The sequence below is a fragment of the Oryzias latipes genome, chromosome 9 (genome assembly GCF_053564925.1).
Source record: "Oryzias latipes strain Hd-rR chromosome 9, Olatipes_Hd-rR_3.1".
Lineage (NCBI taxonomy): Eukaryota > Metazoa > Chordata > Actinopteri > Beloniformes > Adrianichthyidae > Oryzias > Oryzias latipes.
The window spans coordinates 28,077,719-28,104,849 of record NC_136245.1 but is presented as its reverse complement, the minus strand read 5'-3'; the positions used below and the strand labels follow the sequence as shown (position 1 = coordinate 28,104,849).

The window sequence follows — 27,131 nt, the reverse complement described above, 5'->3', positions numbered from 1 at the left end:
TGCAATGAAAATAAATATTAAACAGCCTTTTTATGCACAGTTGGACCCATGTTTATCATTTTAACTTTTTCCACATGTGGTCTCAACAAAGATTGGTTTGCATTAGAATGTTATCAAAAAGGTAGGGTTATTCCAACAAAACATAATAATAAGAAAAAAACATATATATGAACAATTTTCGTAAATTAGCAGAGACAATTAGTTTTGCGTTATTATGCAAAACTTTAAATTGTTTATGTGTTACATATCAGGGAAAAGCTGATGTGAAAAGTCGCTCCGCGTCAGAATCAGCTGACTCACCGTAATCGCTCAAAGAGTAACGATATGTCAAAGAGTGTGTTATTTAATGGTCACCGGCGACATTTCCAGTACTAACAAGTTAGCTATAATAAATGTAGTGGTTGTGAATATTTCTGCATCATGCAAGCCAACAGAAGTGGAAGAAAACAATTTTTAAAGACCCACTCCAATGACAATTGTGTTTTACACATCTTCTTGTAGGACATATATAAAGAAATTAACTTTAAAATTGTGTTTGAGTGTCAACGTGATTGAGTATGTCTTTATTCAAAAGGTAGTGAATGAGGAAAGCTTATAATTGCTTTGCACAAACTACATAAGGTAGGCCACAAGCTAAATGCTCTGCTCCATTCCAATGCATCCACTTGCAGTCAAATACATCCATTTCCTTGTCTGAGCTACCATCTGACTCAAAACTGTACGGCTGGATAGCTCCGATATTGCTTGCCATTTTCGTTGCTACACTAATCTTAGCTTGGGGTTGTGAGGGTCTAGTGGGAGAGGGAGTAAACATAGAGATGCTGGGAAGTCAGGGAAGGCTTACTCCACATTAAGTCATAGGTAGATTTCTAATGAACTCCTGCCTTTCTACGAAAAATATGTCCAGGAAAATGACCGTTTATTTTTTTTATTTGAGCTAAAAATGGCAAATTCATAATTTAAAGACCACAGGAAATGCTTTGAAAATAGATCAAAAGATGATTGGAGTAGGACTTTAATGTTGTTAGTCTGTTTGCAGCCTTTGTGTTTATACACACTCAAACAGCAGGTAGCAAAGAGAATAGTGGAGTAAAAGATCATTTTTACCCCAAAAACAATTAAACTCCTCTACGTAACTGAAATCAAATCCTTGTTAAAAGATATCTGAAATTCTTTTATCCTGTTTTCAACACCACCAGTGAGAGAAATCTCAAAGCATGACAGTAATTTTGACAATTTAACAAACTAATAAAGTCCCTAATGTCTGATTATGCCAAAAGCTAGATTTTATTTCCCTGAGTATTTTTATTAAAGTGGGACTTTTGGCAGGAAATCTGTTTGACATCTATTTGAATTTGTGAAGAGCAGCTATAAAAAGCATAGAGAGAAACATAATGGGCGATAATCCAGTGTGAGTTTTCTTAAATGTGAACAAACAACAGGGCTTTAAAACAGCCTGTGCATGTAGAGACTGGAGTCTGGTCTCCTATCAAGCTTTAGTGTCCCGCTGGATAAAACACTTGATGGAAACTGAGCCATGGAATAAGATGCAGAATATTAAAGAACTAAACCCCAGCATGAGATGAATTCCTAATCAACATTCAATATATGTGAGTCTAAAAAGGCTAATGGTATTTTATGAATATTGGAAAAGTCATATCACCTCATCAGACGAAGCCATTTTCTTCATTACTTGTCTGCATAAAAAGACTGAAACAAAACTGCCAGGAAAATACATTTTATTCAAAGCTGAAAAACGAAGGATAAATGATCAATCACTGCATCTGTTGCTGAGCTCTTCTGCTGCCAGACTCGACTCACTCCCTCCGTATCTACTCTTTGTCCTGTGACAATGTCATCATTTTAAATCTTTGTACACATTACACCCTTAAAAGTCTTTTCTTTCTTCTGCTGATGCCAAAACAGAGGCCAGTAGATTTAACACACTGAGCAGTCATTCAGACACAGGCTAAAGCAGTGCTGGGCTTTGGACTGTGATCACAGAGGCCATCTGCAAGCTGCTGCGCACCAAGAACTGAGGCGCAGTGGTCTGGAGGCATGATGGCAGAGCAGTGTGATGCTGGCCCCAGAATAAACAAGCCATTTAACTGGGCAATTTTTATAAAAGCAGCAATTGATGTTACTCGTTTTTTCCCCGTCACATTGTGTGTTGTCTCCTAGCTTGAGTCTTGCCGACTGTTGGCTTACTGTCACATTGATTTCTAAAGTGGTAATTGTCACTGCTGTTTCCCCAACACTGTCATTTAACTTTTGCATGTCTTCATCGATATTTTGTCAGAGCCAGTCGATGTTTGCGCCACGGCTGTCTTTTGTGCGTTCAGGCAAGCGACTCTCAAGCTCCACCCTGGATCAACTGTGGTCATCCGACTTGATTTAATCTCAGGCAACCGTTCCTCTTGATGCAGGGGGTCACATACCAACAAGGCCATGTGTCAGAATTCCTGTCTGCTCTCAGTGAGGACACAAGCAGGGGACCAGCTGGGACATGCTCACATTCACACATGCATGCAGACAGGGCTGCAGGCTGTGGCTCCTACACCCACCAGGACCCAGCATCCTAAATGTATATCCACACATGTGGCCTGAGAGGCTGCATTTAGATCAACGAGACAACTGTTCTGCAATCTAAACCCCCCTGCTTTCCCTGTCTGCCACACACCCTTATCCCACACACACCACTCCAATAAACCCGGTGTGTCTCATTTCCTTTTTTGACCCTCCAGGCCCCAAAAAGAGCAGGTGGTAAACAGACAGGGCTAAGTCTCTGACAGCACACACACTTCCCCCTTCCCATGTGTTTCCTCTCACTTTCACACACCTCCTCTTAATGACCGCAGATAAGTTAAAAAGTTCTGCAATTAAGGCAGTTGCCTCCCTCCACTGCTTTTAATTTGACATGCTTCAGATGAAACAAAGACAGGCCTGTATTTGTGCCTCCAATCAAGCCCGCCACTCACTTAGCCACATACCTCACAGACATAAGGTTTCTTTTTTTTAAGACATTCCAGTCAGCACAGCACACATTCAAATCGCAAATGAATGACCGGCCTGTTGATGCTTTGAAACAGAACATGACAGTTTTTTTCTACGTTTGCTTTGCGGCTGGATGAAAAATAACCATTTTTGAGATGGTTATGACAATAGAGGAAGAAAATCACCATGGATTTTCTCCAAGGCTCCTGATGGTGCAATTGAGCTATCTACTCTCAAAGGACAAGTCTCACAAAAATAAAGACGCGCAGGTGAAAACACAATGACAGAAAGGCAGGAAGCAATAAAGACAGGTGCCAGACAGAGAAAAATAGATCTAAGCTAGGAAATAGAGGGGAACAAAATCAATTGAGAGTGCTGTCAAAATAAACTGAAACACATCTCTGTTTAGTTGTAGGCTTATTGACAACATAGAATTTGAAAAAAAAGAGACCATAGAGGATGAACCGAGACCTGATAACAAACCGGAAATTCTTAACTTTGGTATTTTGTTTAATCTTCAATTTTATTCTGAGTGAGTTCTATGTCTGCTTAAATCCTGATGAAAAAGTAAAGTCTTCAGGGACACTGCAAAGTAAAAGGATACTTGGCAGACAGCAAGCACATAACAGAAAACAACTGGAAGGTAGTGAAAGGAGCAGTTCACACCACAAAGTCTTGGAGTTTCCCTCATTAGTCTCTAGTTTTACCAAAGGAGAAAAAGGAGAGCACATCAGGTCTCTGAAGTTCAGACTCCAAGCTGGACTGCTGTTGGTTTCACAGCTTTCAGCTAGTACCTTTTTTAAAAATGTGACACATTCAAAAAGTAGCTGTAAGATCAGAGCTAGTGTTGAAAAATGTGATGATTAAATCAAAAATTTGAGTTTTTAAAGATAATAATGTAGAGAAGAGAAAAAAATGTCAGACTAAAAAAAATCAACACTAACCTGGCAGCAACGTATAACGTCCTGTTCATGATCAAGATGAGCTGGATGTCCAGTTTGTGCCTCTGCGTGTTGTTTCTTCCAGGTTTATGGCCCACAAATGCTGGATACTGTTTTGTATCTATAAGGAGAAAAATCCTGACATCAGGCAGCAGTAAATTTCATTGGCGTCTTTCTGGTTTAAGTTTAATTTCGACCTGTGTTTCCTGGTGAGATGAGGAGACATTTCCACAATTGTGGGTTAGGCTCCCACTGCAACCATAAATTGTTGGCTATAAATATGCTGCACAGCACCATGCAATTGTCTCTTTGTCAGAGGCTTTAGATGAAAGCACTCGGTTTGAATAAACGACCCTATAGAGGAGCACAGGTTTACTTGAGACTGGCTTGTTCCTCTGCTCTGGAGGCCAAAACGTACAGCAGTACACCCACAGACACCAGAGCACGACAAAGGTAGAAGCAGGTAAAACCAAAGAACACAATGACCGTATCCTTGGAGCTTTTCAAAGCTCTTACTCCATCACCAACAGCATTAGGAACTTGACAGAAAAATAAGGGATTATCCCTTTGATGTGAGGTGGGCTCAGCTTTCAAATGCTGCCTTAAGTCTTTCGTTTTAGGCTGTGTGGAGAACCTATCCTTGGACACCAATTTGCACTCCTTTCCTTCAGAACGGGTTCAGTTTCGGAAAAGTGAGGGTTGCATAATTATAAGAGGACATAGAGGGGAAAAAGGATAAAAGACGTGAAAGGAATACTGCAAAGATAACTTTTATTGTAAAGGACAAAGACGAGACTCAGTGCTCAGGAAAAAAGGAGTGTTCACACAAGTGGAGACATTTAAAAATGATATACTTACAGTTGCCGTGTGAGATGCTTATAGGCTCGCTGTCTTCGGGGAAACCCGCCCCGGCTATTTGCAGAAGCGTAAAGTAGAGTAACAAGGCCTCCGACCTCATGGTCGCACCAACACTGCTGCCGCTGCTGCTGCTGGTCCTCTGCTACAAAGTTTACTCAACCTGTGGACACAAAGACAGAAAATTGGAAAATTAGATTTAACAATTAGTTTTTTACAACACGAATTCCTGCATTTCTGAAATACAACCAGGGAGATGCTATATAATTCCACCTGTATTAGTTGTTTATGCATTTTGTACAACCTGTTTCTTTGTCAGAGATATATTTACATGCATTTTCGATGACTCAAGTAAGCCACAGTGGACCCAGAGCAGAATTAATTGGATTAGGGTTGTAATATGCGTCATAGATCGATGTCAGGCTGAAAAGCTTCTCTCTGGCCCTCTATGTCAGTGTGTGACAAGGTCTTAGAGAAGTAGGAGGGCTTTTCTGAGATTAACTGGCTGTTGAGTATCAGTGGTGATCGGAGATAGGGATAGATTGCACAGTAGGTTCCCTACTGCTGTCTAGGGAATTCTCTTAAAAGAATAGTAATCTTGTTGTCAAACACATACAAATGAGTGACAAACACTGGCAAAAGCAGAACACAAGTCAAGACCACAAGTCAAAACCCCAACAGTGATTGAGGAGACACCTTAAGGTCTTATCTTCTGGTGTCTTTGCACCGACTCATTGTTCCCCAGTAAACATGACAAAGCTGCAAAATGTCAAGACGATCTGCATTCATTAATTTCGTCTACCTTCAAAACAAGGTCTCCCAACCTTCATTTTCATTCTAAAGTTACGTTCACACCCGGCCTTCAATAAAAAGTCTATGTAAACATGTGCACACGCACATTTTGGATATCCGTGTTCAAAAACTCCAACGTTTTTAAGTTAGCTTGCAGGCTATACGTACAAAACGAGCGGCTATTGAAGATTAAACCACTTCAACTTTGACCAATCAGGGGCCCGGCTTTAGTAGTGACGTATGGCTGGCATCCTTTTCAATACCTTTGGAAATGAATCGTGAAAAATAAACTAATATTTGCGATTGGTGCCCAGACAGAATTATGACACCAAGTCTTTCATTTACCAAAATAGAGCAGTGAAAGAAAAAAACCTGTACATTTCCCACAAAGTCTCTTCAAACTGTGCGTACATGCACTAGTATTGGGTGGTGACAGACCTGTGTGAACATTACATAAGAAAGGATCATAAAAAATCCCCCATTCAACACATTCTTGAAAATTTGCACCATAGAGGAATGAAAATAAGAGCACATTTATCTTTAACTCGTCTTTAAGGAGATAAAGCAAAAAGTTCTCACATTAAATTAATATCCTTTTATGAACTGGTCACTGAACACTGTCGATACAAACATGTTTTTACTGTTTTTCAGTAATTATGTTATTTTTATCCACAATCTACGGATGATATCAGTCTAAAATTGATAGTTTGTCATAGTTTGAAATGAAAATAAAAAACAAAACAGCAAAGTATGATGGGTACAAACTGAAGGTAAGAAAAGGGTTTCATAAAATCATAGAAGAAATTTTTGTCAGGGAGTGGCGGCGTTGCGCCCAATGTACAGTAGACCAAAACAAAAAATTCCATGAAAAAAGAAAAGATTTGACAAAGCTGATGACATGACAAAAGCAGACACTTATACACAAGGGGTAATTAACTAAATGAAAACAGCTGTGGATAATCAACAATAACCTGGTAAGAATGGTCAACTTCTAACACATGTCAAGAACTAAGGAAACCTCACTAAAAATCCAAACCAAGTGATCAATCCACACAATTTTAAAATCTAAACATAAAAAAAGCTTAGCTTGTGCTTGGAGTATCCAATAATCTTTAAAAACTGTATTTTTAATTATAATAGTGGTCAAACATCTAATTTGCTAATGGCACCTTCCATGTAGTAATGGACTTTTGAGCACTACATTAACTTACTGTTTTCATAACACAAACCACGGCAAATGAACTTTTCCCACTGCAGTTTCCAGCCACCATAAATCATCCTCCACAATTATTGCATCTCTAATCTAATCAAATAAAGCATTTAATTTGCATCAAGAAGCTTCTCTTTTTTCTGCTGAAGCTGTAAGGATGAAATGTAGCTAGGCGGGTATAGAGCAGGGGATATTTAAGGGTTGAGGAATTGAATAGTGAATTTTATTTGCTCCACTATGATAAAAGTTGTTTATCCCACGCTGTATTTTCCCTCCATTGTATATCCGAGGAGAGAACCAACAAGAAGGACTCGGGAGGAGGGGAGGTTACTTTTCTCTTTTCTCTGTCATGTTTCTCTCTTCCCCCCTCCTTCTTTTTCTCTCCATGCTTCTGTGAATCTCATTCAGGAGTGGAATGAAAACACTATTCACTAGTAGATTCATTTTACCACTGAGGAGAATACCAATACCAAAGCCTGGATACGACCTTGATCTCAAAAGCTTCTCGCATCCTCTTCCTTCTTTCTCACTCCTTGGCCTCTTACTCTATATTTTGTCTTCTTTGTACCACATTCTACTGTATGGTCTGTAGGAAAATACACAAAAATAGGTTTTCCTTATCCATATTACTCTCTATCCCACTTCAACGGTTCACTGAGCTCAACCGAATGCTAAAGCTTGTCAGAATGTTAAAAGGTTATTGAATTTTCCCATATGGTAGTGTAAACCTCTTTGCTATGGAGGGTTACATTTTGTTTCTGATCTGAACCTTGACCCAGAAATTCTGCCATAATAGACTGATGGATGAGAAGGCAGCAGAATAAGAGAGGTTTGCCCGGAAGCAAAGGAAAATGGTGATTGATGGATAGAGACCGTTCTGACCAATGGAGCAATATCTGACTTAGCCAGAAGGACTTTCTCAAACTGTACTTTTTAGACACTATCTTTTTGTTTGTAACGACACCAAATTCAGAGTATATTTTGACAGGTTGTCTCACTTTTTGGCATTTATTTTCATGGTTTAAATTGAATGTCAGGTGCTTCTACCCAGTGGGGGCTGGAGGTGAAGCACATCTTTCATTTACATCTGCAGGCTTTTAAATGGATACTAAAAGCCATCTCTTTCTGCCACCTGTGATACGCAAAATACATTCAACACCAAAGGACTTAAGTGAAACCCATGAGCCTTGCTGTGGCCCTTTCATTACCAGCTGCCACGCATGAGTAAGAGCATAGAGAAAGACACAGTCGGCCCTAACAGAATTACAGCCTTTGGATGGAGGAGCAAATTGTTTCTGTGTGTGTGAGAGAGCATGAATGAGTATGTTAAACTCTCATCTAAAATTCTGTACAATACTGTTTAAACACACAAGCTTGGAGCTCAAAGTTGAAATATAGTTCAGGATAAAATTACTTGCTACCACAGAGGACCAATGAACACTTGAAAATATGAGGAAATCTTCTTTTTGAGATAGAAAACCATCCAAAAAAGAACATAAAAAGTAGATCTTTGTACCTGCTGCACAGCCTTTTGACAGACAATACTATTTTTGAGAACATTAAGTGCTATTTCATAACACCTCCCACGCAATCCAAGTGAAAAAGTAGAAATCCAGAAAAGAAGGTAAAAGAGAACCTAATAAGGCTGGCAGAGCGGCCTACCTTTAGTCATAAACACTACACCCACCCTAAGATCCATCCGCAAACCACACCCACATACGAACACCTATACATTCTAAATCAACTCAAAATTGCTCTCAGCAGCATTCCCAAAGCATGTGTGATTTGAAGCTACAAGCATTTATCACAAACACACAGAGCTGCACATAGAGCACCCTGGGGGTCAGCAGTGCCAAGTTACATTAGCTCTAACAATAAACACATTGGTTGGCCTAATGATGTTATTGCTGCTCTTGCATCAACACCTTAGTTAAGAGCGCTTGGAGCTTCAACATACTTATGATGCCACACATACATTATGACCTCCAGCTTAACCCAGAGGCCTTCAGGTGAGGAAATGTTCTCCGACAGTTTAGGGAAAAGCAAAAACAAACCAGGAAAAAACATTTTGAGAACGTTCCAGTTGAATTTTTAAGCCTCCGCTCTTCCAGTGCTACAAGTGAAAGACGGTCACTTGATCACCTGCAAATAAAGAGGCTGATGATGGATAGTCCTTTTCCAAACTGGTTCTACACAAACAGTTACGTCATTTTTTCCTTTATTTTTTAATTAGGTGGTAAAACCTCCTACAGTCAAAAACATGCAACTTAGGACATTCATTTTCTCCTTAGGTGTGTGTGCGTGTGTGCACATGTGTGAGGCCCTGCAGTGAAGCTCCTGCCTCCTACTTAATGACACTGAAGTCAGGATGCAGCAGACACTCAGATCAGAATCAAGCAAGTAAAAAAATATGAATGAATCAAGAACGAATACATTATAATTTGTTTTTGTCATGACATGACCTCATGACAGGTTTTAAGATCTCTTCGTGTGGTAAGTAGAAACTTGGCATGTTTTTGAACCACTATAATGGTGACTTTACAAACATGACTTTACAGATGGGCCACAAGGTTGACTGTCATTACTTAAATTTTTGTATCCGTTTGGATCCTGGTGAAATCTAGAAGAAGCCATTTATATTTTATTTTAAAGCAACACCATTTGTAAAAGCCTAAACCTCTAAAAAGTTTTAATGTGAAAGCATTATTCTGGGTAGATTTGTGAAAGGGGTTTTACAGGAAGTGGCAGAGATGGAGCAGCTTAATGGCCTTGATCTGTGGTTTGCAAAGAAGTTCTGCAATCTGTGTACTGGAATTTGATAAAACAGGTATATAATTTGTTGCTCTGTAAAACAGAAAAGAACAACTTTTTGGAAAGTGTCCTTAAAACATTTGAGTTATTCAATTTTTAGCTTGTCATTCTCTGCAAATTTTAGACGGAGGAAGAAAAAACCGAATCCAAAACTGAGATCAAACAGATGTGAGTTCTCAAGTACTGAAAGTGATCCTCTAAATTGTCTGTATAACAGAGATGAATAGTTTGTACTTTTCACAGATGCTATACTTACAAAGAAGTGGCTGAATAACAGCTTCACAATTAAAGCAGTCACATTTAACACAAACACACAAAGATATGAATACATTCCTAACCAAAACAGCATCTGTCACAGCTACAAAAGCCATGCAGCTACAGGACCTGTGTCCACCCTCACTTATGACACTTGTTGAAGGAAAACATGCTTGGACTGATTTGTGAAAGTAAAAGAGAATTAGACCACACAGAAAAGGCTGAAGAGACAAAGTCAAGGTGAGAATAATGTACCGAATCCATCAAAAGGGGATAGAAAATGGGCCACATCCAACCACCTACAGCTCCCAAATGGGGGAGGTTAGCCTGGCAGGTGTTTAAACTTGTCAGTTCTGGCCTGATAAATCAAGAGAAAAGGCAGGAGGAGCTGTCTGCCTTGAACATGTGAAGCCATGATAAGAAGAAGAAACAGGGAGACCAGCCGAAAAAAGACCCCGCCTCCAGTTCACGAGAAGTGTGCATGTGTGTTTCCTTTTCTTTCCCTGATTTTCAGCACTCAGATGTTGCTTTCAATTGAATATCTGGGTGCAGGCAATCCATCATGGTTTGATTATTAAAAGACAAGGAAGTGGACATGAATGAGGCACCCCGTCGATGCAGGCCAGTTACTGAATCAGAAGCCGAAGTACGAGAGTTGACGGATTGATTCTGGAGGCAGGCCAACAACAATGAAGGCAAAAAGAAGAAGACAAAAAAGGGAGAAGAAAGACACAAGAACATCAAGGGAATAATGGCAAAGCGCCAACTTGGAACAACAGCAACCTAACGAAGACATTCTAAGACTGATGATAAGCTATCTTTATAATACTGTTTCTGTGATCTAAAAACCATTAAGCCTGGACATGCCTCTGTGATTCTTAGTCATTAAAGGGAATTACCCGGTGTAATGTATTATATATCTTTTTTCAGGAAGGAATGACTAGACTCTGTATAGCAAATTCACACAAGTATCAAAATGAGCAAAATATATTCTGAAATCCAAAGGGGAGAAAAAGCCTCTCTTTTTTTTCCGCAGTCTCAGAAAGATCCAAGGTAAAGTAATTTTTACCAACCTCACCAGCAAGGAAAATTCAAAGGATGAGGGCTAATAACTCAACACCCTACATAGTGTTTAAAAGTAGGTCAGGAGTGTAGTTGATGCAGACATTTGTTCACAAAAATGCTCCTAAATCTATGAGCTAGGCATTTAAATTAGGTTGAAACCATGAAAGCACAACAGGGAAAAATCCTCACTTAAAAAGCCTAGATTTAGATGTCTGTTGTTTAACAAAACAATATGAAAAGTTGACACATTGTTCAAAATCTCCACACATTTAGAACTACTGCTGGTGAATACTAAATAGTTGAAAACCAAATTTCTGGTACAATGATGATAACATCTCATGAAATTGCTTAGTCTTCAGTGGTTAACAGGAATCACTGCATAAACGAACATTCTGCATTTTTTTCTCTTTCCAACTTTTCTGCCATCTGTGTATGTTCTCAGTCCTTTCACACCCTTCTCCCCCAACGTCCTGTCTTTTTTTTAAATGTGCATTCACTGGTGCAGCACAGCGTGGGCTACCAACATTCTCTGAGACCCAGAACTACATTTGGGTTTTCTTTCAGTTTTGAGTGTTTAGGATTTTCAGGCACACATATGGACAGAAATCAGGTCTACAAAATGCTGGTGATGCCAATGATGAATGCAGACATGGAAAAAGTTATGGAGACACAAAAGGAAGTGCTTCTTTGCTGTTTCACAAGGGTGCTTTTCACATGCCTACTAGGTACAGTATCACTGCTATCTCCTAGCGCAAAGCTATAGATATGCATTTTGCATCCGATGGACATCGATTCATAGAGGCCTATTGCACATCACCGTAATGATGTCTTACAGACAACTTTCCCATACCTAATTGCATCGTGGTCTCATCAGGCCTTGCATATTGAAAACAATCAGACACTTTAAAACACCAGATTTACTTGTTCTGCTTGTATTCTATTTTGCATTTTAATGTATCCCATTTATTGTTTTTTATACTCGATTTTGTGTATTTTTACTTTTCTTTTTCTTTTTCTTTTACTTGTGTTCTTTGTGCATTTATTTATATACATCAGCATAGTGTAGATGACAAAGTAAGAATTTCCTTGTACCGTTGCATATGACAATGAACATTTTGAATCTTGAATCTTTTCCTTGAGGAGGTTAGGGTTATTAAATAATATAAACGATCATCTAGAAGTTGCATTAGTGGTTGTTTTAAGAGCTTTAGAGGCCATCTTTCAACTTTCAATAATCCAACAGCTGCGACAGACTGGCGACCCGTCCAGGGTGTCCCCTGCCTTCGCCCACAAGTGGCCGGGATAGGCTCCGGCAGCCCCGTGACCCCGAAAGGGAAAAAAACGGTATAGATAATGAATGAATGAAATAATGCAACAGAAGACAGGATGTTTGCTACTTCTTGGAATGTAGAATTTTGTGATTAGTAGTTCTCTGTGAACAAAATCTCAAATTAAACTAATTGTACTATTGTGCAATTGTGTAGGAGTATAGGTGGACTATAGTTAGATATCTTTCAGAACACTATTAGTAGGTTTCTAAAAGAGCAGTTATCTGAGATGTTCAGTAGGAATCTACAATAGATTTATATCAGTTATCTAATAGACATCTTGTGCCTGGTGGGTGGGAATCTTTCAGTTGCTCACTGTTAAATTGATATCAAGTCTAAGAAAAGACCAAAGTGTGACATGATGCAGGACACAAAACAAAAAGACAAATTGATAAAATAACTAACAGGAAAACACACTTTTTCAGGCTTACCGGTGTTTTTTTTAAATAAAATGAGGCACCAATGGGGTTTTACAACAGCTTTTCCTGTTTAAACCATCCTTATCTCTTCAATCTGTTATCCTTTTGGTGTCTTTTCATCTTTGTTAGAAAGTTAGGTCAGAAAAAAAGGTAAATGTGATGCTGGTTCCTGTTTGCTTTGTCTGGGAAAAGCCTTTATGAATCAAAACAAGCCCCCCCACCCATGACACACATACAGCCCAACACAAAAAAACTAATGATTAAGAGATTGACCCCAAAAGACATAAAAAGGATAGGCTTGCACATTCAAATACCAGAACCTTTTCCAGGGCTGCCAGTCACTGCCTGTGATGGTATTAGCAGCTCAATCAATCTGGACGCTGCTGATACAGAGCGCTGTTGGCAAAGCGGAGAAAATTACCACCGATAAGGACATGTTTGATGGCACACGGCCTTCCCTGTCTGCCTTTTGATCCAGTTATCTCTCAAGTCTGACTCAACTCTGATTGTCATATAGCCCCTTCACTCTCTACATATCAGGGCAAACTTGATTTACTAGTCGGTTATTTACAGTAAAGTTCATGTCTCTTGTGTGTGGTGCGAATCACCAACTTTTCCCTTCCAACTAAATCAAAAACATTTAAGCATTTCAAGTTCAAACTTTGCAGCTCCTGAAATATAGGAAAAAATGTCTAAATGTGACTAAGATAAACGGATCATTAACTCCACAGAAACAGACGCTGACATGACTGAAGCAGCGCCCCATGGAGCAGCAATGGGAGCGCTGAGACTGTCACACAGCAAACGGCACATTTTACATGTGGAAACTCACTTTAAAGCCAACTGCAGGACGCCTTCAGGCAGTCCTGCGCAATTTCATGCTATGCTTAGTCATGATGTGGACCAGGGAGCTCCAGCCTGTAAGGGTGGTGAGTAGAGTAATACTTCAATCTAAGCTGCCTGCGGCTAAAAAAAAAATGACAATATGTTCAGGAAAATCTGTCCAAAATCCAGTCTCTGCCCTCCGGTTTGTGGTAAAACCACTGAAGCCAACAGCAAGAAAGTATGATGGACAAATCTACTTCTGTGGGTCTCCACTAACGTATTTCATCAAAAATGCATGAGCACTGAACCTATTTTGTGCATGAAATGTCATAAAAGGAATAAATATGGTTCACCAACTAGGACAGGAGAAACCAAAACAATCTCCAGAAAGTTTTTACGCTAAAGGCAGAAAGGATTCTTGGTTTAAGGGACAAGCTGAAAGATGTTTTGATCCTCAGATTTTGTAGGTTTTCCCATACATAAAATGCAACAATTTGTCCATAAAATTCTTTCAGTATTTCTAGACCAAGAACTAAATGTTTACAGTTTTGAGTTGATATGAAAAGCTGAAGGAGATTTGGAGAAGATATGGGTTTTTGTCCTTATTGGACTTTAGTGGAGCAATAAATAAAATTGCATTGGTCATGACAAGACTTAAAGAAAAACCTCAATGCACTTTAATACTGTGAAAGTTAAGGGCGTCTAAGTCTGGCAGTTTTACTAAACCTTGAACTTCAACATAACCAAAGATAAAATGAGAAGTAAAAAAAAGTGCTAGTGTGCCAAGACAAAGCTAAAGTCCTAATCTAATCTGTTTTAACACTCAGCTGCAGATGTTTTTGGTTTGTTCTTTTCCTCTCCCTGAAGCAAAGCTGGAAAAGCAGAAACAGGATATAAGATAAAAGCAGGTGACATGCAGGGAGGTGTGATGCTTTTGTTGTTGTATCCATCTGGTGCAGTTTTCACATCTCCAAGCCTCCTGTTTCTACATAAAAGGTGTGCTTTGGAGTCGCGCAAGGTGTGATTCAACCTCTTTCTGTGCCTCATCGTGTTTTAATGCAATTATCATTGTTGTTTTTCAGCATTCTCTGGAGAATTTGGGGATTTTTTGTCAAAAAAAGCAAAAAAAAATCCTGGTTTGGTACACAAAAAAAGCAAAAATGATTTTAGGTGGAAAACTATCCACTTAGTCACATCAGATGCAACTGTTTTAGTCAGCAAGACTGCAAAGTCACCCTGATTAAATTTGCTGGTCAGAGAAAATCATTTTAACTCAATTAATGGCTCCTTTTTTGTTGGAGCTCTCAGTTTATTTGATGTAGCGTCCATTATGCTAAGTGACTGAGCCTGTGTCCTCACTGATAACTGGCTAACTGGCCTTCTGTTCCTCAGCAACAGACCCATCAGATCTGACTTAGCATGATGCTAAGCTCTGTTAAGGTGGCCATGGGACTGCATAGACCGTGTTCGCTTTTCTCTCTGCTGCCTTTTCACTTAAGAGTCTCTCTTCACTACATTTTAGCCTCCTTTTCTCAGCTCTATTGCATTTGTTTGCTCATGAACGGGGATTACATCTTCAAAGAAAACCTCATCCCACAGACTGGGTTTTCTCCCCGTGACAGGAAGCATAGTTTAAATTGGAGAATGGAATAAACTCAACACAATTACGGTCTGTGTTGGCCTGTGATATCGTGATAGTGATAACAGAGTATCTTGTTTTCTGTTAGTGCATCATTTCCAATAGCTTCATGAATCATCTGAGATAAAGTACGACATTCAATCCCGCTGCAACACAAAGCCAAAGTCACTACAAGAAAACACACTGTACCACAGCTGTACTGCCATTGTGCAGAATGAGCGCTGCAATCTGAATGTTGTTATCGCTAAATCCCACATTGAAGCAGCAATGCAGCTCGCAGACACCTCGGAATGAATGAATGACAAGACAGCTAAAAAGCCGTCATCAAAATCAGTATGCAGAGGAGGATGCATGGAAAGAAAACCTGATACACAATGCACTGCAAATTGCATGTTGTCAGTTTGAAGTAGGGTGCTGCTGAATGTCATTACATTATTATGTCATGGGATGAGGTAACACAATACAATAAGTGCAGTGATTTGCCCTGACATGGAAGAGACATTTAAAGTCTGGTTCTTCTTTGTCTCACAACAAACTGCTGTGGAAAAGAATGAAAACTCAAAAATAGGGCAGCTTAAAAACAGAGCATTCAAAGAGAAGTGATTAAAGGACCTTGGCTGCCAGGAAACTAGTGTCTCTGTCACTAAACATGATTAGTGGCAAGCCGATCATCGCAATTAGTGTGTCAGTGTACCCTGTAGTGCCACAGAGTGGTGTGCTCAAACATGTTTTCTGGAGGACGCACTTAAAGGCAGCACGAACAGACAAGCATATTAGAAACAGCACTTATAAAATTAATTAATTCTTATGTGCTGACCAGTTAAATGTCATTCTTGTCACATTGAACCTGTGTCAAAAATGGTTTAAATAACACATTTTACTTTTTGAGTAAACAACAGACGGCTCAGACTGTGTCCACAGAATCAGCACGCCTGCACACTAGATCCCTTAAGGTTTGCACACAAACTGTGCATCAGACTATTGATTAACCTCAGTTAACTCTTATGTGCCCTTTACTGCTCCAGCATTAGAGATGCCACGTAATGACAATTAACACTTTTTATCATGCTCAGAGAGCAGAATTAATAAACACCGAATACGCAATTCACGTAATGAAGCCAAAAGTGCACTCTTCCCACAAACACCCAATAATTAATAAAGAGAAGCTGGCATTACTTTTTACAGCAATATTAAGAAATAGCTCATAAAAAAGGTGAAAATTAGAACACATTTTGGATGGTAATCTACAATTGGGTCATTTAAAAAAATCTGTTCATTGTTTCTTGTCTAAAATTATCTAGTGTAGTAATAACAGCCCATGGAAAAATGAACACTATTACTGCACACTTTAAAATGACTAAACTTATAATGCAAAAGCCCATAGACCGAGTAACTGCCTTTAAAGGCCCACTCAGATCATCCTTTAAACTATTTTCAAAATCAATTCCCAGTGTTTTTTTAAATTATGATTATGCAGTTAATAATTAAAAATATGTATATCTTTTAAACTGTGGTTTTCTAAATCGTAGTTTCTGCAGGGTAGCAGTAGAAATTTGCCTCTGAGTTGTGGGTGCTGTGAGGAGCAGGGAGCATGTCCCCTGCCCACTGTATTTTCTACATCACAAATACAATCTTTTTCATACTCCATTCTTTGTCTGTCCCTGAATCACAACAAAGACAAAAGCTGCAAGAACATACTACAAACACCAAAAACACAATTTTTATCAGAGTGATGAGAAAGAGAAGCTCTTTCAGCACCTCTGTCTTTGCTGTGGGACAAGCACATTACATGAGTTGTTTGTTCTGTCCATTACAGGTTTCACAAAACACAAATGACGGTTCTCCAATGAGCAATCTTCCATGCAATGTCACAGTGCCTGCGTGATCACGAACATATTATATCAGCTGTGTCAAGAAATTTTCTAATGGATATATTGCATTAATGTCCAGGCTGGGGCCCTTTATCAAGAGTATAAAAGCTGCGTGTGTGCAGTGAGCTGGACCAGGACCTCAAGCAGATTTATATATTTCCTGAAATGTTATCATCTGAAAATGATACAACTTCAGTAATATTATATTTCTTTGTTTTTACCACATTATTTTTACTAAGTTTACACTCTATATTTGAACTATTTGAACAGCTCACTATTAGAACCTTCAGCAGACAGAGTCTACATAAAAATGCTGTGACTTTGAGTCGGACTTTGCCTGAAAACCTCAAACGATTACCCGCCTTTCATCTATAACCTTCTAACCTCTTCCATTGCCCCAGTGGGGCGACATCTAAGGATCTGCATTTATGACTTCCTCCTATCGTAAGGGCAGACAAGAAGGGAAATAAAGCGATTTGAACCAGCCTGAAAGTGGTGAAAGCCGCAACCTTGAACTATTGTTCTCAGTTTGAGTGATAATGAAGGATGGAGTGTGAAGAGACTGTGGAGTGAGACCATAATGATGGGCTGCTGCAAGAGCATGTGCAGCGTGGTTCTGTGTTTGGAGGTGTTGTGTTACAGTCTGTCAGATGGTGGGCGTGCACCTACCTGTAGAATTACAGGGAACCTGGAGCAGACAAGCCTGCCCACTGTTATGTTAAGCTAATGCCAAGATTACTGCCTCCTTTCAATCAGTACTATGAAAACATCTAGCTGCTTCATTGTCTGCCTACTCTCTTTGTCTGCAGCTCTGTCTGCCTGAGTGCCTGCCAGCAAACAAATCTCTGTCTGATGAAGCTGTTTCTGTTAATTTTACACATTCAGGACCTGCAGACGGAAGTGAAACGTTTCAGCAGAAGTTTGCAGATGCTGGATTGTTGGGAAGGACAAAAAGAACGAGGAAAAAAGGCACATCTTCCACATCAATCCTCTTTTCACTGAGGTTCAATGAATCAAGAGGAATGAGAGACAAAAGAACAACAATGCACTATGAATTCTGAATGACTGAGATTCAGATTCATCGCTACACGCCTTCAGCAGTATCTCAGATGCCTCAGTCAATCTCAAAAATGTACTTTGTGACTGACAGTCTGGTGTATTTAAAAAAATTGAACGAGTTTTTTAGATTTTATTGCAAAGGAAAGTTACTTAGGCTCCATGACAAATTATTTTCTTTAAATTGAATTTAAATTGTGTTTTTTAGTGGCCCACTAAGTAAACAAGCATGCTCCATGAGACAAACAAACAACTAAACAATTAAAATTCTAATGTTTATCACTCTTAAGGTCAAATACACTATAAATTTTAGTCTTCAAAAATATTTTTTACATTTGTCACAAAATGTAACTGTAGACACAAAAGTTGAATGGCTGTAGGGTTTCTGCTGGATCTGGAAGTACTCACATTTTCAGATTGTGATGTGAACTGTTTGAGGACATTATGAGTCTTTGCAAGCCCATTAAAACTAATATTAACCTTGGAAAAATGAATTCATTTCCATCAAAATTTCCACTCTACTTTTCATGGTTATTCCTCTCCTCCTCCTAATGCATTCTTAAACTCCTTTTTTCAACCCAACATGTGGGACACAATATTCATTGATATTAAATGGAGGATTTATAAGTAAATGTGAGCATTAAGTTTAAGCCTAATTAGACTAAAAGATCAGTTTGTTATCATCAGAATTTGTGCTTTGAGGGTTGCATTTCTGAGTATTTCTTTTTTCAGGTCGTGAACAGGAACACACGAAAAAGAGTGTTTTAGCGACATAGAAAAATCACGGGCAGGCCACAGGGGCAGGTATGAGGGACTGTAGGTACACGCGAGAGCGTGTTAACACATAGTTCAGTCATGGGTGACGGGAAGAGGGCGTGGGGTTGCTCTTCACCAACAGTCCCGCTTACAACTTAGAGGTGGATTTCTAATATACTACTGCTGCTCTACACAAACAATGTCAACAACACAGGTATTTTGATTTTGGCTAAAAACGGCATAATCATAATTAAAAGATCACTGGGAACTCTTTCAAAAAATCAATAGATGATCGGAGTGGGTCTGTAAACTAAAATTGTTAGAAACACACATTTTTATCTGCAAATGAAAGTATTTTAAACTATAGATAACTATGAATGGAAGTTTGTTGAGTGAGCTGAGACAAGGTTTAGTTTAATCCCTTTGTTTATTTGTTAAAACTGCAGGAGACTTTACAAATACTTTTTTTCTATCTAACATGAATAATAACAAAAGATAACGTACATGAACAACTTTGCAGTGTTTTTTTAAATCCTAAAAGTGCCAAATGCAAACATCCCAACAAACCCTCTCCAACATGTCAGCAAATTTTAGGAGTGCCACACTTTTATATATATTATATTCCTTGCAGCAGCTGCAGCAACATACAGCTACAGCATACATACTAACCATCTCATTTCCTTAGGAGGACTTGGCCCGGCTGTGTCTGTGCCCGCTGGCACGCTCACCTTAACGTTTCATCCTGATTGTCTCTGTCAAAGTAATTCATCATCATCAGCTAAAAGGCTGTGACCGGAGCCTCCCTCAACACCACATCTCCTTCTTTTTGTTTTTAGTTTGTCTCTTTATTCTTAATTTTCTGGCGTTCCCAAGTGTGTGTGTTTTTTCCTCTCCCTTCTGAGCTCCTCACTCCTTCTCTCCGTGTGGCTCTTGGGATAAATACTATCTTGGTTTTCCTCACTAAGACAATATATCTATAAAGATGAGCAGAAAGCGGTTAGCTGCACTGGCTGTTCAGTCATAAACAAATTGTGTGCTTCTTTTTTTATACCAAAGCATTTTTTTGTATTTTCCCCTTATTAGCCTTGCCTGGGTTCAAATTCACAAGCAGATTATGTCCAGAGGGGACTGTGATTAATGAGTTTGTCTGAATAAATCAACTTAATAGATTAGGAGACCCAAAATAAAAGAGTGAAGAGAAGCAGGAGTGAAGAAGCTGATGAGGATAGGGACATGGCTGTCCAGGGTTCAAACATTAATTCAGCTGAAAATCAGCAACAATAAGCAGACCTCAGGTGCTGCCACACTCAGGGAGGAGAAAAATAATAGGCCATGTGCTTTTTCTTTCTTCTTGTTTCCCTCATTCTGTCTTCCTATGATGAGTCCCTAGAGTAGCCTGCCCCTCCCTTTCATCCATCGCTCAATCAAATTCTCCTTTCATCCACCCAGATAGGATCCCATCCAGACTATTACCACCAGCAGCACCTCCATCTCTAATCCAAGGACAAAGCTTCTAGCTTTATACAACAAGCCCACGCTGGTGCAAGGCACCTTCACCTGCACCCAATCTCTGAGAAATCCTGCAACACAACAGGCTGGAGTCTGCAACAATAAAAGCTGGGTTGTTTTGTTTTTTTTGGCAAAGTTAGCAACCATAAAGACATAAGAGGATAAAGTTGCTCATCCGGCAACTGAACCATGTAACTGTTTGTGCTTTTGATTGCAAGTGACAGGAAATTCATGAAGGGAAACATCGCAAAGCAGTTATCTCCTCAATCAGTGAAGGAGCTTAAGAGCCCAGTCGAGCTGGAATACAAGAATACTAGCAGAGGATACTTAAACAACATAAACCTTTTTTCCCCAAAGTCAAAACACAAGAGTCGGCCTCCAACGTGAAAACAAACTTCATTTTTCTCATACGGTTAGCTTAACAGATAGAGCTCAGTTGTCCGGATGCACCTTTTAAGGCGGATTATTGTTGATTGCCTTAAAACTTAAATGATGCTAAATCTATAAAGGAAGGATAATGCCTCTTGGGACAATTACCAATCTACACACTGATTCGCATTAACGCTAAAGCCAACCTGCTGTTAAAATGGAGTACCATCCGGATAATATTGGACCTTGAAGTTCATTTGTGTCCAACTACCTAAAAATGAAACAGACCAGGCACCAGAGCAATATACATTACTGCTATGACCTGGTTTGCTGAAGTTTAAAAAACAAAGAAAAGCTCAAATCCTCCAGATTTCCACCTCAGAAGTCAGTGCATTAAAACAAAAAAGTAAATGCTTTGTTTACTGGTCAAGAGTTGTGCATTCAATATTAAAAATAAAATGTCAACCTCCTAAATGGGCTGAAATCTGTATTTAACCCATCATGTATACAAGAGCAGATCCTACAATTAAACTAGCAAAACTAAGGCTCCCTTAACTAGAAATGTACATAATTTAATAGCTTTCTCTTTTTATGAGCAATATGATCTGTAACTGCAGCAAATGAAGTAGAACAGCAGATGTAAATCACATTTATAAACTCCACGTCTGATTGTCATTGCGTTTTTTTCTTTTCTTAGCTCAGGATGGTAATTTTTAGTCTCATGTATCTGGCAGATCAGCGCCTTGAACATTTTCCTTTCCATTCTTCTCCAAGCCATCTGTGAAATGATACGCCAAAGCTCCAGATCACTGGGGCACATTAATGTGAATTTAAATAAGTGAATGTGAAACAACAGGATTGGCTGGGAGCACTAAAATCAAATATTTTCCAAAAAGCATATTTCATGCAAGGGTTTTGTGATTAAAGTAAAAGATAAACTTAATCAGAAATTATGGTGAGTGAAACATTTTTGCAGCCAGAAGTCCCTGTTTTCTTTGCAGAGCACTAAATGACAGTTTCATGTTAAATCCAAGTCAGTTCTGTTGAACTGAGTATCCGACATGTTGACTGCTTTCCTACTGCTGTTAAAACGCTGGATGACAGCTGAAGTGCTGTCAAAGCTAAAGCGCTGAGTAAAACCGCACTTTTGGATTGCTTCACAACAAATGCACAGTTGTGTTTCTAGTGTTTGTTTGCTGGTTAAAGAGAGTGGACAGGGCAACAGCAGAAGACAGCAGCAGCTAATCCCTTCAAGCTTCAGCATCAGAGTGTACCACGAGGGCAAACAAAGTGGAGAATAGCCGGATGGGGTCAGAGATAATGAGTGACAGGTTTATAGTAAAGTGCAGCAGAGAAAGTCCCACATGAAGTGAATTTATATATTGCTTTTTTTCATTAAAACAACATTTCAGAGCAATTTCTTCTTGTTTTTGAAGTATATGGGGGCATTGTCAACAGGGATACATGCCTAGGACCATAATCCATTCAGCAATTACCTTGCTTTGTACTTGGAAAACAAATTAGCTGTTTGTACATGTAATTTGTAAATGACAAGGACGTCTGAGGACCAATTAAGTTTAGCCCTACCCGTATGGTTCCTGCAACATCCCTTCATGCAATCTGATAAGTGAATGTCAGGATCATTAAAATCCTCTAAGTGTTTAATGTTTATCCAAAAAAAACGGATGAGATAATCATCAGATACAGTTTGACATCTATCAGAACAAGTTGATCCATTATTTCCAAGCATTTTCAGTTATTTGAATGACAACCAAGTAAACAAGAGCAATGAACATTTTTCATTTTGACTTTTCCGTTTTAGCCAAATACTAAAAGGGAACTTGCTCATTCAGAGAGCTTCACAGATTTAAGTGAGATAAATCCACAAAATGAATCGCAGCTGCAATTTTCCTGTTGTTCTTTACAAGTACGAAAAGAAAGAATAAACATGGTAATAATACACAATAATACATAAACATATATTGAATCGGTAGAGCCTTTCTGCTGTGTGCAACTCATCATCAGATTACACATGTCCCACCCCTCTCCAACTCCACGCACAGATAAGCATCTTACATGATACTGAATGACTTATATGAGCAACTAGAGCCCGTGCTGAAGAGATGTATGGATGCAACAACAACTCAGGCTAATCCCAGCAATGCGCCTCAGTGGGGTTTAGCTGAGGGGGAGGGACTTAGAAGAGAGAGGGAGAGGGGACAGGGACTTAAAGCAGTCATTGTCCCTCCAGGAACAGATTAACTATTTTAAAAGCAGAGGTGACGTCTATCGCTGGCTCGCTCTGAAAGCCAGTTGGTGCTTTTAAGCTCAGTGTGAGATCACGTTTCTACTTCTAATTGTTTATCTCTCTGTCTCAGCACTTCCCTGAACAAATTTATCTTCGGTTGAGTGCTCTCTTCATCTTTCCCACCTCAGTCCTCCTCTTCACAGATCTGCAGTCGCTTTTGTCTTTTTCCCCCAACAGGGGACCAACACAATCTCATAAGGAGCTGCTCCGGCAACAATCAGTGATGTCTGTTTGGGGAACTGAGCTGAGGCTGTAATGAAAACACAGGGTATACTGGGAGGACTGCCGTTGGTTATTATGGTGTTGCAGAAATGGCACCAATGAGTGAATGGAGGAAACGAGGCCGTGGTGGTTCTGTCCACAAGGAGCAGCAAAGTGAAGAGATGTGAGCGATATACGCAACCACTACCAGATGAGGTTGCTTCTAAGGGGAAGAAAGAGCAGAAATAGCATCCTAAAAAAACCCAGGTAGTGATAATTGCAGAGTTTTGTAATGTTTTTGTAACAAACAACACAAGACATTAAACAGGTACTTCCATGTTACTGTAGGTTCTATTCTGTACTTTTTTTACATTCAAAAACTTAACATGTAACTTGTGCAACAGATCGCTGTAAATACTGAAGCTCTGTGGTAATATGTCTCATGCGTAACAGTCTTTGTAGCAAATGCATGAATAGTTTATTTAGTGAAGGCCAGACTGCATGAATTCTTGGTAGGTTTTGCATGCTGCATGGCAAACCCTTTTACCTTGAAAAAGCAAAAATGATTGTGGATTTTGGAACAAATCCCAGTAAAATGTATGTGTCTACTCATGTTAGAGATTTTACATTATATTGAATCTTTAAATTAACTCAGAATTTAAAGTGAGATTTATAAATCTGACTTTGCATGCAGAGTTTCTGTACAAATGTACTAGATGTTTGTTTTTACAACATCGCCATGTCACATGACTTAAAACTCTTGAAGTCTAAAGTCAAGGGAGGTCAGGTGTTGTTAAAATAGCTCCTCAACAATGCAGAGCTGCCCTGATTCACTGAAGGCCTTACTGACATACATGGCATCCGATATATCCTTTTTCAGTTTCGATGATTCAAATAGTGCATTTGGGTTCACCACAAAAGGCAGATAGATGATCAGAGTTGTACACAAACAAAGCTTGAGAACTATGTGTATATTTTTTTAAAAAGTTTTAATGGGTATTTTACTAATAGAAAATAAAAGATAGTGGTGAGGTAAGAGAAACTTCTACATTCGGGACACATGCATCTTTACCAAAAAAAACAAAGAAAGTGTGGCAGAGAAAAGGCAGGGCATAGAAATGCTAATAAATTCCCTGTGGTCACCAAAGTGTTTTTATGAACTCCAAGATACTGCCTGAGATGCATTGAAGGAGACGAGGGAGAAGTTAAAAACACACTACACTCCGATCATTATATTTCTCTTTACCCTGTGAGTGTGTAAAAGTGTGTTGTGTTGGTATTATCCTAATTCACCACAGAGTCCTACTTCCCTTTCTTCTCTTACACAGTAAACTGGTCCTCTTGTGAGATTTGCATTATGCATGAATTCTCTGCATAGACCATCAAGGGGGAAAATGAGGCTTGAAAGCAACAATGGAAGGAAAGCAAACTTTGTGTGTATGTGTGTAATCTGGAGTTCTAATGAAATATTTCATGAGCCCCTTAGCACTTTCCTAGAAACTGCGGGGGAGTCGGTCTCTTCTGCAACGCATTGCAGGACCGCAGAGTCACAGAGAAAGCATCCTTCTCATCCACTATTCCGCAGTCCGGTAAAAAAAAAGCGTAAGCCCTGATTATACAGACATACGCTGAATGCCACACATGTTTACATGAGCACACATGAGGGCCGTCATGTCACTCTGCCTGTCACTTTCTTTCTTATTCCCTTTCACACACACATTCAACCCAAAACAATTCAGCTGCATCATAGTGAGGCCATCTTGATGAGGGATGCACAGTTGAGAGACAGCTATTCATGGAGCGGAGTCACTCAGTCTCCTCAGCGCTCTATCTGGCGCAGGCCCCAGTAAATGTGTGCTGTTGGCTGCAAGGCTGTGTGGTCCCCATAAGAAAGGCCTGTGTGGCATGACCTCAGAGAGACTCCCCTTCACCAGACCCAGGCACTCATACTGACACGCACACCCCCTGTTCCCAGCGTTCCTGGCACCAGCTAACCCACACTGCTCCTCCTCATCACTCGGTGGATTTTCTTCCCTTATCTCCTGCTTTACAGTTTCTGTTCAGATCTGTGCACAGACATGGGATGGGGGAATCATCTCACAAGCACATGATGTTTCACTGTTTAACAAATTAAAACAAAGCACTATCATTTACAGCTGGAAGAAAAGGTAACAAACTGTAAAAATGGTCTAAAGCGAGCTGTCATCATTTTTTATCATTTAGTTTTTTCTAAAATAGGAGTCAGGTTGTTTTCACTAGTTTTCTTGCTAAAGTCTTAAAACAATATGTGTTCACAGAAATACTTCATGTAAGTAGTGTTAAATCAAGGTGGGCTTTGTTTTTGTGTTTTACAGAGAACATGTAAACTCCACACAGAAAGGTCCCAGCTGGCATTTGAACTACAGCCATTTCACTGTAAAGCGAGTGTGCTAACCACTGCGCCACCATGCACCCCAAGTTAATGTCCCGTAAAACAAAATTAAACAAGTTTCAGAAATGCACAGAAAGTTACTTGTCTTATACCAACTAGATTGTCAAACTTTACAACTAAAAGTTGCAAATTGACAAACTTAGTAGCAGCTCTATAACAGAGGCAACACAAAGAAAATCGAATAGGCTGGTTTTGGAAAATCATTTTCTTTGTTTTTTTCCACAAAACAAAAGATAATTTCCAATGAATGGATGATGCTCCACTTCACTCCACATGTTCTTGTGAGCATTTCACTACAGTGAAAATATCTAAGTTTATCTTAGTCATTTATTAATATTATTCTACAGATGAAAAACATTTGTAACCTCAAATAAACTTTTAAAAGGTGTATCTAAATAAGGATTTAATCAAAAGGAAGTACAAATTGATAACAAAAAACTCATGCTGTGATTAAACCACAAGGTACTTTGACTCCTCTTGATGCTAAGTAAGCTTCAAATTAGATTCTTAGTAATTAAATAATGTAGGGGAGAAAAAAGACTGAACTCCATGTTGATTTGAGTGAGTAAAAATATAGTCATTCTGGATCAAAGAAGAGGAAGTTAGATTGCAGAGGAAACAGCACACAAAGGTGCATGGGTCAAATGCTGCTTCTGAGCTAAAAGCTCACAAACTGTGTCATCATTTTGGAAGAAAGAGCCACTAAAGCTAAAACAGTGTATTTTAAAACACTGTAGAGATAGGGCAGCCCTCCCTTTTTGCAAGGACCTTGGTTTACAGCATAACATTTGATCATCTGTGCAGTCTTAACTCCAGGATGTTTGTACCTCAAAAGTCTGTCTGACGCCAAAAAAATAAAATAAAATCTTGACAATGAATGTTTAAAAATGCATTAATTGTATTTTATTGTTGCGCAATGTTCACCAAAGTAAAAGCATACAATGAAGCGAATGACTTGTTTTTCTATCAGTGATCCTCTCTTTTGTCTGTGCTACAAGCATAAACACAGATTTGCAGAACTATGGCAAGAACATCTTTATTTCTGCTGCTGAATAATTAATCTTTATGAGATAACAACAAAGAAAACCAACATTAGTTCTTATTAAAAAAGAAGTGAAGCTCAAATGTGATGACACTGTGCTCTGCGGTAGGGAAACATTGTTAGAGGCGTCTTTAAAAAAAAAAACCTTTGAGGAAAAGCTAAAGATACTCAATATTTAATGAAAAAGCATTATCTTTTCTAAAAGAAAGTAAGGGTTCATGATTTAGGATTGAGACCTCTGTGCAAGATGTCAGTCCAAATTACAGCTGAATCCCTGGTGAATAGGGCTATTTCAGATGAAAATTTACTTCCAGAACCATGCTAGGGGAGGGGAGTTTGTTCTTAGAAGGGATGCTGCATGGGTTGTCATGCTGATGAATAGACTGAATTATAGATTACCTGCATCATCCTACCCAACCTCCACCTCTCCCTCACTCTTTGTCAGAATGTGATG

The 27,131-nt window shown here is 39.1% G+C and overlaps 1 protein-coding gene across 15 annotated transcripts in view; it reads right to left on the bottom strand.

Annotated features, from left to right (window-relative positions):
* sema6a (sema domain, transmembrane domain (TM), and cytoplasmic domain, (semaphorin) 6A) overlaps positions 1-27,131 on the bottom strand; it is a 108,115-nt gene that overhangs the window by 59,013 nt on the left and 21,971 nt on the right. For 14 of the 15 annotated variants that reach the window (XM_023958294.2, XM_078953188.1, XM_078953191.1 and 11 more), the window contains 2 exons: positions 4,794-4,953; positions 3,939-4,056 (listed from right to left, as the gene is read on the bottom strand). In XM_023958294.2, the coding sequence (XP_023814062.1) occupies positions 3,939-4,056; positions 4,794-4,893 (218 nt within the window). In that variant the 5' untranslated portion in view covers positions 4,894-4,953. Of the gene's footprint in view, positions 1-3,938; positions 4,057-4,793; positions 4,954-6,161; positions 6,472-27,131 lie in introns of those variants that run through there. The other variant, XM_078953193.1, reaches the window with a different exon arrangement.